Raw genomic sequence first — 12,599 nt, 5'->3', positions numbered from 1 at the left:
CGTGAATGTCGAGACTGCCCACGTTTGAATCCTCGAATATGTCATCTTTTTAACATCCTACCTCTCTGAAATGAGACCATTGGATTAGTCAAAACTAACATGTTCCTCCCAACACATATCTGTCCTTTTTTCTCCTGTCTCAGCACCGATCCAAGGAAGGGAACGGTTTGGAATATCAGAGAATCCAAAAAGGGAGTAGCAAACTATTTGAACAGGAAAACTTGGCCTTTAGTGAAGCAAGTCTGATCAGTTATGTCTCAGTTTTCTTTATTTCAGACATAAGCGAACATTATCCATGTCCCTCCCTCCCCGCCCCTCTTCCCAACTTGCAAATGGCACATATATGAAAAAGATTCAAACAAATTAAAGACTGGAGGGTTATACAGGTATAGCACAGCCTTTTGGCTACAATACCCAATGCACATCTCACGTTTAGGTACTCGTCGAAGGCATTTTCACATAATTCAATTTGTTTACAGCTAAACGTAAAATACACAAATCAAAATCATGTAGTACATTTTTCTTTTTTCCCCAAAGCTTATATGTTTGTAATATATATATATATATAAAACCAGGAATGCAATGCCTCCAGTGTATCGTTTGAGCGTGTAACAGAGAAAGCCCTTTTTACATTATTTTTGTATTTTTCGAAGTCTCGAGCGTAGTAACTGTTTCTACGGTAGGTTCAAATATGCACCTTGGGTTTTCCACGTCGTCGAAGAGTCCAAACGATTTGATCGGTTTGAGGGGGAAAAGGGGGACCTGAAGACCCCAACTGTCAAGGTCCGCCTGTGGATTTGTCCCAATCAAGCTACGAGTCTGTATTTGTGTAGCCTCTGCCCCCCACACCCCCCCCCCCCCACCCTATTCTTTACAGCATGTTTCCAACGTTTCAGTTCAGAAAGCAACAACAGGTTCTGCTGGTAGTGAAAAGCAGCGATACATTTAGTCATCTCGACTTCCACGCCCTTCCCACTGTCGCAGGCTGAGTTAACGCGTGTGCTGACCCGAGTCTCCTGAGATCAGTGCACACCCACCAAGAAAACCTTGCCGTACGTTTCTGACGCAAAAAATAGATACACACTCAAAAAAAAACAAAAAAATCATGATTGGGTATACAAAGTTTGGACGCAACACTTTTTTTCCATTTTTTTTTTTTTTCTTCCTTTTTTTCCAAAAGAAAAAAAATATATAAAAAGATTTGGTTTGATTACCTTAATTGGGATTTTAATATACAGTCACTTGATATAATACTAACTGAATACACATTTCATTATTTAGAAAAGTCAAAGAAAAAAGAAAATTTATTAAAACATAAGGATTAAAAATGTACATTGTAGATCTGAATTGCAATCAATTAAAATAACCATTTTGCTTGCAAAAATAAAAAGCAAGATACGGGCATTTTAATACATCTAAACATTTCCATAAACCCTTTAACTTGACAGTTACAACTGACATGAGCATGTTGCTTTACAGATTGATGTGACAAAATAGGCCATTTAACATTTGAATTGTCCTCCCCGAAAAAGTAAAAAACTTTGCGCTCATGGAAACAGATATCCTTTATATTCATTTGACACAATTGTCAATTTACACAAGAATGTTCATATCATATTTACTTCACCGTTTGACCCCCCCCCCCCCCCCCCCCCCCCCCCCCCCCATCTCCTCAACACAACTGATAGGAGATGTTATCTTCTGTTTAAATTTAAAGAGGACGCCAATATAATTGTAAAAAGTGCATAATACCAGCAGCGTTGCTGGAACAGTGTGGGACACAAGAGAGCCAAGGAACTTTTTTTGTAACTGTCTAGATTGTTAGAATCTTCTTAGATGGTAAAAGGTAAAATTAAAGTAAAAATAAAAAATAAAAAAATAAGGATAAACCATTTTTTTTCCTCAAAAGGTTTTAAAGAAAATTGTGGATTTGAAAACAAGTTATAAAAAAAGGGATGTGAAATGCCTTGGTTTCTGGAGAAGATAGGGTGTTCATCCCTGCTTCACCAGTAGCCTCAACGCCGATCATCACTAGACAACAGTGAACCTCCTTCGATGCTCTTGATATGTTGGTTGTGAATCGTTTCCAATTTGTTTTTCCACAATTCTGTACGACAGCTCTGTAGCCCAACACTGAAGATATAGCAAAAAAGTAAACATTACAATAACTAGAATTGCACTCAAGGCAATGATCAATGTGTGTGTGTGTGTTATATTACAGACCAATCACTGCCCCCCCGCAACACCCATGTCTTTTTACAGTTGTCAATACTTTTTTTTCCACCAAAAGAATTGTCTAACATGTTAGGCCACCACTGTGCCCAGTTTGTGAAGTCCAAAACTCGCTTGGTCCTTTTTAAAGCATTTATGATTTTTGCATTTCTTGTATATATTAAGTTTGTTTCACAACTACTGCCTTTTCAATTAAAACTAGTATATTTTATAACTTAAAATTTTCTTTTGTTTCTTCCCACAGTTAGAAGAAGGCGCGTATTTATATATAAGAAATGTAAAATAAAAACTGTAAAAAGATCATTATTATAAAAAGCATTCTTTTAAATTATACCTTTGTATAATCATGGACAAATGTGTGTTTCAGACAGACCAGTGGACTGTACTGGGTATAGGCACAGTTTTACAATGTAAAATCAAAAACACAAAAACTGACATTAGACCTTTTTTGTTCTCCTACGGTCAAATGATTTATCCTAACAATAACACAAGAAACAAATCTAATATTTTGTCAACCTGTGGTAAAAATAAGAGGGAATGCAGAGGAGAAAAAATATATATAATGTAGAAGAATAAAGTTGACCAAAAAATTTGACACTATGGGGTTACGGCAGCAGCAGTGAAATAGATTTTTTTTGTTTGTCGTTTCGTTTAGTTCTTTTTTGCATACAACTGTAAAGCCTCACCTAACTGAAATTTATACTTAATTACTGTAAATAGGTTGGCATTAGGAGTACGGTAGGTTTATACGGTTAAAAGAGTTTTTTTTTTGCCACTTTTGCTTACGGTAGCTAAAATATACATAATCAGTTTTGGCAAACGAGTTACATATTTCTTTTCATCATTTTACATGATTGGGAAAGAAGTGAACAGGTTGGAGGATGGGCTCTCTCAGATGGCTAGGAATCCTCTTAGGAAAACATGTAATAGTCGCAATATATTCTCCTCCCCCCTCTCTCTCTCTCGCTCTCTCACCCTCTCTCTCCCAATACATAATGGATCAAACCGGTCATCTCTTCTTCCTCTTCCCCCGCATCTACACTCAACTGTTAAGTTTCTATTTTCTTTCTTTCTGTACAGCGTATGAGACACTGTCACACAGAATGGTTGATGGACGGGCCAGAGCACGAGCGGGCCAGGTTCGGTATTGGTTTGGAACCCCACCCCACTCCAACTCCACCACCACCACTTCCTCCTCCACCACTTCCTCCTCCTCTTCTCAGACCATGGCACGGTAGGGTCCTTGCATCTTGAGGAACTGGATGATGAAGGAAGGCCCCCCTGCGACGATCTGCGGGGGAAGGTGGCTGAGTGGACAGTTCTCTATGCTCATGATGGACAGCTTGCTGCACAGCGCCAGCTCAAAGGGGAGGCTGTGCAGGTTGGGGTTGTCATTGAGGTACAGCTCCTCCAAGTTCTCCAGTGTACCTGAAAAGGGGGAGGGGGCATACAAGGGAGGGAGGAGTAGGGGAGTGATGTGGGGGGGGGGGGGGGGGGGGGGGGGGGAAATAAGATGAGTTGTGTGGTCTTCCTTGAGGTATGACGCGACCGTTATTACGAGAGCAGGCGCAGGTGTGACAATCCATTGTCTATGCCAATGACAAAGGTAACATTGGATTTAAGGCATTGTTCCATTTGAAGGAAGACCTACCGATCTCCTCAGGCAGGTGCTGGAGCAGGTTCTCCCCCAGCCCCAGGTGCGTCAGATTGGTGAGGTGACCGATCCCCCTTGGCAACGTGGTCAGCTGATTATTGGTCAACACAAGTTTCTGAGGGGAAAGACAACCCATTTCACAGGCACTGTGTGACAAACTGGGGGGGAGGGCAGAATGTCACACTTATGACGAGAAGTCTTAGGCCGAATCCCAATACTCGGTCTTACCCCTACCCCTTACCCCTAGCCCTTAGTTTTGTGCGTTCCCGTGAGAGTAAGTAGTGTCCCAGTGAGCTAGGGCTGGGATTAAGGGGTATACACCCCTTAAAACCAAGTAAGCTCGAGAGCTTACTTGAAACCAAGGGGTATGTGAATACTGCGCTACCTGCAACAATGGCAGACAGATCATCCAGAGTCCCATAAATGTAATATTTTCTGCTTAAATAATTGATTAAAATATATGAAATGTTAAAATTAATTGAAATGTTTAAAAAAATCGGTAGTTTGCTTCGCTAACGTTACATTGCTGATTTGCACAACAGTCCCACATTTCTCTGATTAGCCTTGAATGGACTCCATGCATGTCTAAAGTTTGAATTAATTTCAAACGAATTTCGTTTGATATCAGTGCATAACACTACTTGCTTTGGAGACATCGATGTACGTAACCGTAACCAAGTGGTGACTCATTTCATTGGGATATGTAGCCCTTACCCCTCAGTTTTCGAGATACAAGGGCTAGGGGTACACTAAGGGTTAGGGGTAAGGGGTAAGGGCTAGGGGTAAGGGGTAAGGGCTAGGGGTAAGGGCTAAGGGTAAGGGTTAGGGGTAAGGGCTAGGGGTAAGGGGTAAGGGCTAGGGGTAAGGGGTAAGGGCTAGGGGTAAGGGGTAAGGGCTAGGGGTAAGACAGAGTATTGGGATTCAGCCTTAATAAGGGAACAAGGGTGTCCAACCTGTAAATCTTTAAGATAAGCGATTTCATTGGGGAGGGATTCCAACTTGTTCTCTTCCAAATCCAACTCTCGCAGCTTTCTCAGATTCCCAATACCATGAGGCAACTTCTTCAGGAGGTTGTTGGACAAAATCAACACCTAAAACAGCCAAGACACAACAAAGATCATCACAAATGACGGCAAGAAACATGCAGGGATGTTTATCATTTAAGCAGCATCACAGGAGAGTGAGGGCATTGTTGCTGACTATCAGCACAGGGGTTCAGTCATAGCTGTAAGACCGCTGCAATATTAATTCATATTATTAGTATTAGTAGCTTGCACTTGCAACCAAACGTTCAGTCAATGATGGAATTGCTAACAAACAGGCTTGCATCATGTATAAGCTAATTATTACCATACCAGTAATTTAAATACAAAGTAGTCTACTTAACAACTAGATACTAAGCAAGTACTCTGTGTAAGCTTTTTATAGTACTTGGTTGTGGTTACCCCCCCCCCCCTCCCCCCCCCGCATTAGTCTATCAAACAAACTAGCCCCCCCCCCCCCGGTCTGACAACAAACCCAACCCTACGACCTTTAACCACATTTTCTGCGGGATACCCTGATAGTAATGTAGTAATTACAGTACAAGAACTAGCTCAACGCTCCGTGTGGGTTTTGACAAAGTTGGAATCTACATGCAGCTAGCTTTATATAGCTAGCTGCGTTCCTTCAACGCTCAAATCCTCACCTCTATGGACACCAATCCGCAGACGTCCTCCGGGATCTTGGTCAGTTGATTGGTCGCCAGGTTCAGCTCCACCATGCTGGTCCACGTGCCAAAGTCAAGGGGCAAAGACGTCAACTGGTTGTCCTGAGGGAAAACGGCTGGGGGGTCAGGTGGCTGAGAGGTTAGGGAGTTGGGCTATTAATCAGAAGGTTGCTGGTTCGATTCCCGGCCGTGACAAAATGACATGTCCTTGGGCAAGGCACTTCACCCTACTTGCTTCGGGGGGAATGTCCCTGTACTTACTGTAAATCGCTCTGGATAAGAGCATCTGCTAAATGACTAAATGTAAATAACAATAACAACAACAGGCAGATTCAGGAGAATCTTGGTGCAGTTCTACGTCACCCTGGCGCCATGGTCTTCCAGACAAACGGATCCCCAAACCAAGATGGGTATTGGAAACGTTCCCCTAGTCTTAAGAACCATTCCAGGCATCTGTACCTTCATGTTGAGCTTGCTGAGCACCTTAGCCCTGGAAAAGATCCCGAAGGGGATCTTGTTGATCCGATTGTGCTCCATGTTCAGGGAGTAGATGGTGGAGAACTGAGAGGGCCCGCCCACCGGGTACGACTGGAAGCAGTTCCTGGCCAACGTGAGGCTCGTCAGGTTCACCAGGCTGGAAAGGAGGCCCTGGAGAACCGCAGAACCACAGGTTACATGCCTAGATATGGTCAAGCCAGACAAAAAACTAAAAAAAGTTTTGCCTTTCGTCTAGAAAAAAAATCATCACGCTCCACACACAGACTGGGGAACGTAAAACTTCATTTACAATGAAGGGGGGGGGGGGTGATCGTTACAACAAGACATCGTCCCTCTTACCTCTGGTAACACCGAGATGTTGTTATTCTCCAGGTTCAGCTCCTCCAGCTCCCGGCACTTGGCTAACGACCGCGGTATGGCGGACAGACGGTTGTATCGGAGGCCCAAGCGGTTGATGCTCAACAAGTTACCTGCAGTCGGCACAACACACGGCAATGACTGACATTTAGGGTCAACCTTTACATGACGTATTGCTGTTAGTTCCAAAGCAGCAATGACGGCACCGTTTGTCATGTTCTCAGCTCGTGGATGTGTGCAGGTACGCTTGTCAGGTCAGGGAATAGAAGCAAGAGCTCTCGATTTGCACAACTGGGAAAAATAGGAATGAGCCTTTCGTGAGTGTGAAAAATGCAGAGTGAGAGGGAAGGGGGGCTAGAGACAGAGAAAGTGTGCGAGTGGGGAAAAAGTGAACTAGAGACGGAGAGGGAGAGACAGGGAGAGAGAACAGGGCTGCGGTCTCCGTTCCTCACCTATGGTTTCGGGGAGGTCCAGGAGCTCGTTGTGCTGTAGGTCTAGGTTGGTGATCTGTGTGCAGTTGCCAATCTCCTTGGGAAGGTGTTCCAGCTGGTTGTGGGCCACGTCCAGAGTGATGAGGTTACAGAGTTCCCCTACACACACACACACACACACACACTTTAGAACATCCACAACAGTAACCATTCCCTACCACGTGCATTCCGTTCCCATCAACCCTTTTCCCTCTCTCAGTGCATCTCTCCCACCCACAAGCCCACCCCCCTCCTAACCAATAACCCCCAGCCCTGCTTCATCTCTCCCTCCTCATCCGCATCCAAGTCTCCCCTCCATCATTCCTTTCCACGCCTGCCCCCTCCCCCCTCACCCATGCCCCCCTGATCTCACCATACATTACCCCCTCACCATGGCTCCCCCCTCACCCCCTCCTCCCGCTTACCTCGTCCCTCCCTCCCCATTCCCCATTCCAGACACGCCCCCCCCCCCACGCCTCCCTCCTCGACCACCCCCCCTCACCTATCTCAGCGGGCAGCTGTTTGATCTTGTTCTCGCGGATGCTCAGCATGGTGAGCTTGGACAGGTTCCGGATGTCCCTCTCTACAGCCGTGATGCGGTTGAAGCGCAGGTACAGCGTGGTGAGCGACGTCACCCGGTACACCACCGCCGGGATCTCCCGCAGCTTGTTGTGGCGTAGGTCCAGCATCCTCAGCTTCTTCAGAGAGTCCAGAGAGTCCGGCAAGCTGGTCAGAGAGTTCTCGCTCAGCGCTAGCGTGACCAGGCCGGACAGACAGCCCACCTCCCCAGGAAGGCTCTGCAGCTTGTTGCTGTACAGGTAGAGTTCGGCCAGTTGGGTCAGCTCCTTGATGGAGGTGGGCAGCATGTGGATGGACCTCTTGGACAGGTCAAGCCTCATGGAGTTCTCCTCACGGCACTTGTTCAGCTCTTTGATCACCTCGGCATTGCTCGACTTCTTGCGCGTGCCCGGCGCCGGGTTGGGCCGCTTTATCTTGTCGTCGACGGAGAAGGCGACTGCCGGCGGCGCGCTCCCGGCATCCTTCTTTCCTTCTTTGGCATCTTTCCCTTTGGTCTTGGGCTCCTTGCCTCCGTCCTTACCTCCTCCGAAGCCGGCAAGGGTCGCCTTGGCCTCTTTGTCCCTTTCTCTCCCTACCGCCAGACCTCCCTTCGGGTCCTTCTCTTTCAAGTCTTTGTCTTTGCCTAAAGTACTACTCATGACGACGCGGTCCACCTCCCTACGGAGTCGCTCATGGGAGTCTCTCGAGGTCGGGATTTGTATTCCAAAAAATAAAATACAAATAATATAGTAAGGAAGGAGCAGTTGGACAGGCAGCCTTTACGTCCTCATGCGTTGATACCGTAGGCCGCACGGACGTAGACAAGAAGGCTTATCTCCCTACCCCCCGAAAAATGGCCCACGATTCAGATAGTAGGTCTGGCTTTTGTTTATTTTTGTCGTCCTTCGGTTAAACCGCCAGGGCAGGTAAAACTCTTTGAAGTATCTGGAGAAGGGTGGCAGCCATACTTGTTTGAAGGGCACGCTGTCTGTGGGTCATGGGTGGACGGGGGTGCAGGCTGAAAAGCTTGCCAAAGTTGTCATCTTAGGGTAAGGTTGATGCTGAAATTAGGAAAAACTTGTTTTTAAAAAGGGTGCTAGGCCTACCTTCAATACCACAACGAATTGTCAAATCACAACCAATGAGTTAGGTCTAGGTTATTTTCCAAAACTACAACCTTCAGGCAAGATTTGTTTGCTACCAATCTGGTTTGGTTAGTTGGCTGCAGCCATTGTCTCAGAGCCGATAGCTTCTTCATGGCTCTATTGGGCTAAGCGTACCAACAGCCACCTACACAACGTGGAAAATAAACCCTATGAAACACTGGCTTCTAAGTTTTAATAACAATCATTAACAAAAGACATCAGAACACTAACACAGTACACATGACCTCAGACTGAGATAGAAACATCCTCCGACATACTGTCAACTGTTCTGTCCCACCAGTGCTAAGCCGGCCTACTCTGAATCCACTGGAAGAAAAAACGTCTATCTTCACTCCAGATCAGAGCCAGGAGAAAAGGTTAGCACCTCTGAGTGTGAGCTTTGGGGAGCGGTCTTCAAAGCCTTGGCTCCCTGGGGGGTCACACAGGTCAGGGGACCTTTTAAAAAAAGGTTTAAAAAAGGGGGTTGATCATGGTATCCCACTATTGGACAAAGCGAGGGAACTATGTCTGGTCCAGGGTAGCTGTAGGTATACTGTTCCAGTCAGAACACTGCTAAGCATCACTAACACTACCTTTCACCACCTGTCGCTTGTTGATCAAAAGGGACTTCAACACAGGAGAGAGAAAGCCTGTGACACCCACAGACATGCTCCCTCACTTGTGAGCTATCTTATTCCATCATCTTCTGGCTAATAGCCTAGGCTACAATGTTGCACATGCACAGCTTCGCTAAAGGAAGAAGGGCAAGAAAAAAAACACTAAACTTCAGCCAACTTGTCTGTGCCATGTTTGGCATGGAAAATAAAAGATCTAGACACAAGCTCTAAAGTTTATTCTTCTATTTCTTCTTTCAAATGCTGCCCAGAGGTTTGGACGACAACAAACCCGTTTATTATGTAGGTGACTGAGGAATAAATTCAAATTATAAATCTTTTTTTTTTTTTTTTAAGTGTGAATGAATATGAACAGGGTCAGAGATCAAAAAAAGTCCCCCTTGTGTCTCTTCAATAACACAACAAAATGACATGCCAAACTTTCCTTCTTGGATGCACAGAGATAGAATTTGACCAAATCTTTAACAATAAGCTTCAGATAAAAGGTGAGTAAAAAAAACAAACTGCTACATTTTATTACGCTTGGAGGCTTAGGCTATTTGTGCCTACTCACTGCCTACGAGTTGTTTCAGGCCTAATCTATACTTGAGCTTTACTATCCTACCTGACCCTTGTTGAGCCTTTGCTCTGCTAGGGCAGGAGTGTATGTGTCCTAGGAGGAATATCTATATATAAGGTCGTGACTTTCTATATATGGAGTATGTTCATTATGTGGTTCGTCTTGGTCCTCCTCCTTATGGAATTTCAGCTTTTCTACAGTGATATATTTAGGATATTAATTGTGGATTTTCAATTTAGCATTGCCCACCATCGAAATTAGAAAACGGATTTATGTGAGGAGAGTAGTCCTATGTTTGGAACTAAGTTGGATTGGTTAACCAGTACCTATCTACGTGTATGTGCGTTGAATGCTTCAGAAATATGTTGCCTGTGTAAAATAGTTCCAAACAGACAACAAAAAAACGAAGAAATAAATGGTGTTCATATTGGTGTTGATGCCAATAATCTGTTGATGAGGTGGCAGACTGGTTCCATACTAGCTCCGCAAAAGCACACAGGATGAACTAGCTACTGTCCATGTCACAGATCCGAGATTATCGATCAAAACTCTGCTTCGAAGAATTCAAGAAGTTTGCCATCATTTGCATAGTGCAAAAACGCAAGATGTGATCATGTTTCAGCCGCAGATGATAATCTTCCAGGCTTAGTTCTGAAACAGAACATTTTCGTGCTAGCAGGAGCTTTCTTAAATAGTAGTAACTAGCAAACTTACTTCCTAACAATTGCGCTTCCCACATCGCATATGATCTTCAACAAATGCTTAACACTTAAATGACCTCGCTGGGTCATGAAATCAAAAAGCGATAAACGTCGCTCAACGTTATTTAGCCAGCTACATACGTCGTCAAACGTCAGATGCTAGCTGACTAGCCACATTTTAGCAATCGTGCCAAGTCAAGAATCAACAATCATGAGCAACATTCAAAAATGTTCATCATGATCTCGTACACCGTCTAATACCTGTGATATAGATAGATGTATCTCCCTGTTAGTTTACAGTATTGGAAATGTTATTTAAGAAACATGACATATGACTAAATGCTTTCAAATGCTCAAGGAAATGTACAGTGATTGCTCGAACCCTGCTAGCAAGCTAAGTAGCTACCCTACACCCGCGACTGTGCAGTTCCCGTAGGCCCAAGCAGAGCAGCTGTCAAACGTGGAACACCTTCCCGTTCATTGCGAGCTGAAATGGGGAAACAAGCTGCTCTCTCGTTCAATTTGCAACCATGGCTTGCCGTGCGTAATCAGTCTTCTATCAAGTTGACACGCAAAAAACGGCTACATAATCATTAAATTCTTTAGAATACAGTTTGACAGTCGGGTAGACAAGGCGTGACTGAATACAATTTCGCAGCACCCTTCTTCGCTCCCATACTGAATATGAGAAAAAAGAAAACACATTCTCAAAACAGCGGCCATTCCTAAGCTGAACAAAAGAGTCCGTTCTCACCCTACAAAAGGACATTACTGCGTCACCTACAACGCTATATCGTTGACAAAGGGGTCGTTTAAAAGCTATGCTATTAAATAAGAGCATGCCACCGGGAAATATTGATAGGTATGTGAGAATTTAACTGTTTTACCTTCAGAGGTGTGACTCCGCCATCCTTGCTTCCTCCTCTTTCCTACACTGTTGTTGCTGATGGTCCCCTCCTCTACCACCAAATTGCGTCACACGCACGCATTACCAATGTATCACGAGAGTTTCTTGGGCAGAAAAAGGTTGTTTAGGATGAAATAAGTGAGTGATAAAGTGACGAAAAAGAAAATTACAGTTATTTAGGTGAGTTTTTTGGGGCATTTTGTATACCTGAAAGCCCAGTACTAGCTCCAGTTGTAGCAGTCATCAGTGATAGCTAGTCACATTTGAGAACACTGAACAAACAGAAATGATCAATTGAAAAAACATGAAATGGTATCCCAATCACCATTAATAATCAAATAATTTAAGAGACGTTTTCTATTGCCTAGTTATGTGCAAACTCTGCCACTAATTTAAAACCAGACACTACAATGTCCTGTGTAACGCATGTCTTAGGTATTTTCCTGTACTTTTTTTCTCTTCATCAAGTATTTTATTTAGTATGACTGATGATGCACAATTCATAATGTGCTTAGTACTATGTCCTCTAGATGGCAACCAAGCAAACTGATCTGGTCATTCGAACCGTAGAAGCAGAAATCGCCAGCTGACAGTCACGGAAGTGAACACGAAGCTTGAGTGTTGGCTTGGTGACCTGTTCAAGAGGTAAACGAACTATCTAATGTGTCTAGACACATTTCATAAATGTATTGTGTTGCTAGATAACATATTAAAGTACCCCTTACATGTTGTTGAATCGCAGCAACATTGCCAAGTGAATAGTATCTTGTGTGCAAGGTCGTTGCTTGTGTTGTTGGACTGCTACTGTAGAAAAGCTTATTAGCTGGCGTCTTGATAACAAATAAGCCAGCAACATTTTAATTCTTGTAGCTAACTTGAATAGACTATGCTTTGGTGTTTGACCATTTTGTTTGATAATGTCAAGTCTTGTATTGTTTGTTTTTCTGCAGTTAGTACAACGCGAAGGACAAAATGCCTGAAGTCAAATCGATATTTAGAGAAGTGTTGCCCAAACAAGGTCAGTAGGCCTATCAACGATATAGCTACTACGTCCGACGTGCAGCATGAACCCACCCACATACACTTAACGCTATGTTAACTCTCCCGTGTCACTGTGATTTCCACTGAAAACGTTTGCAAGTGAATTTCAGATAAGTGATTTTTAGGGGGAACAT

At 44.1% G+C, this 12,599-nt stretch overlaps 1 protein-coding gene across 1 annotated transcript; it reads right to left on the bottom strand.

Annotated features, from left to right (window-relative positions):
- Positions 1 to 250: 250 nt before the first annotated feature.
- On the bottom strand, positions 251 to 11,494 carry shoc2 (SHOC2 leucine rich repeat scaffold protein). Its single transcript, XM_047043778.1, has 9 exons — positions 11,405 to 11,494; positions 7,422 to 8,538; positions 6,902 to 7,039; positions 6,432 to 6,562; positions 6,054 to 6,242; positions 5,574 to 5,696; positions 4,840 to 4,977; positions 3,884 to 4,001; positions 251 to 3,660 (listed from the first exon to the last, which is right to left on the bottom strand). Exons 2-9 carry the CDS (start codon positions 8,134 to 8,136, stop codon positions 3,452 to 3,454), a joined length of 1,761 nt encoding a protein of 586 aa, XP_046899734.1. The 5' UTR covers positions 8,137 to 8,538; positions 11,405 to 11,494; the 3' UTR covers positions 251 to 3,451.
- Positions 11,495 to 12,599: the final 1,105 nt, after the last annotated feature.

Source organism: Hypomesus transpacificus, chromosome 21 (genome assembly GCF_021917145.1).
Source record: "Hypomesus transpacificus isolate Combined female chromosome 21, fHypTra1, whole genome shotgun sequence".
In the NCBI taxonomy this organism is placed as follows: Eukaryota; Metazoa; Chordata; class Actinopteri; order Osmeriformes; family Osmeridae; genus Hypomesus; species Hypomesus transpacificus.
The sequence above is the reverse complement of the archived record's forward strand: the minus strand, read 5'-3'. Positions and strand labels throughout refer to the sequence as shown.

Excerpts from the sequence above, each read along its gene's own strand:
- shoc2 (XM_047043778.1), bottom strand. The coding sequence starts at position 8,136 with ATGAGTAGTACTTTAGGCAAAGACAAAGACTTGAAAGAGAAGGACCCG. Across the intron at positions 7,040-7,421 it reads ACAGCTGCCCGCTGAGATAG|GGGAACTCTGTAACCTCATC; the intron begins GTGAGGGGGGGT and ends GTGTGTGTGTAG. Across the intron at positions 4,002-4,839 it reads CTTATCTTAAAGATTTACAG|AAACTTGTGTTGACCAATAA; the intron begins GTTGGACACCCT and ends CTTTCCCCTCAG.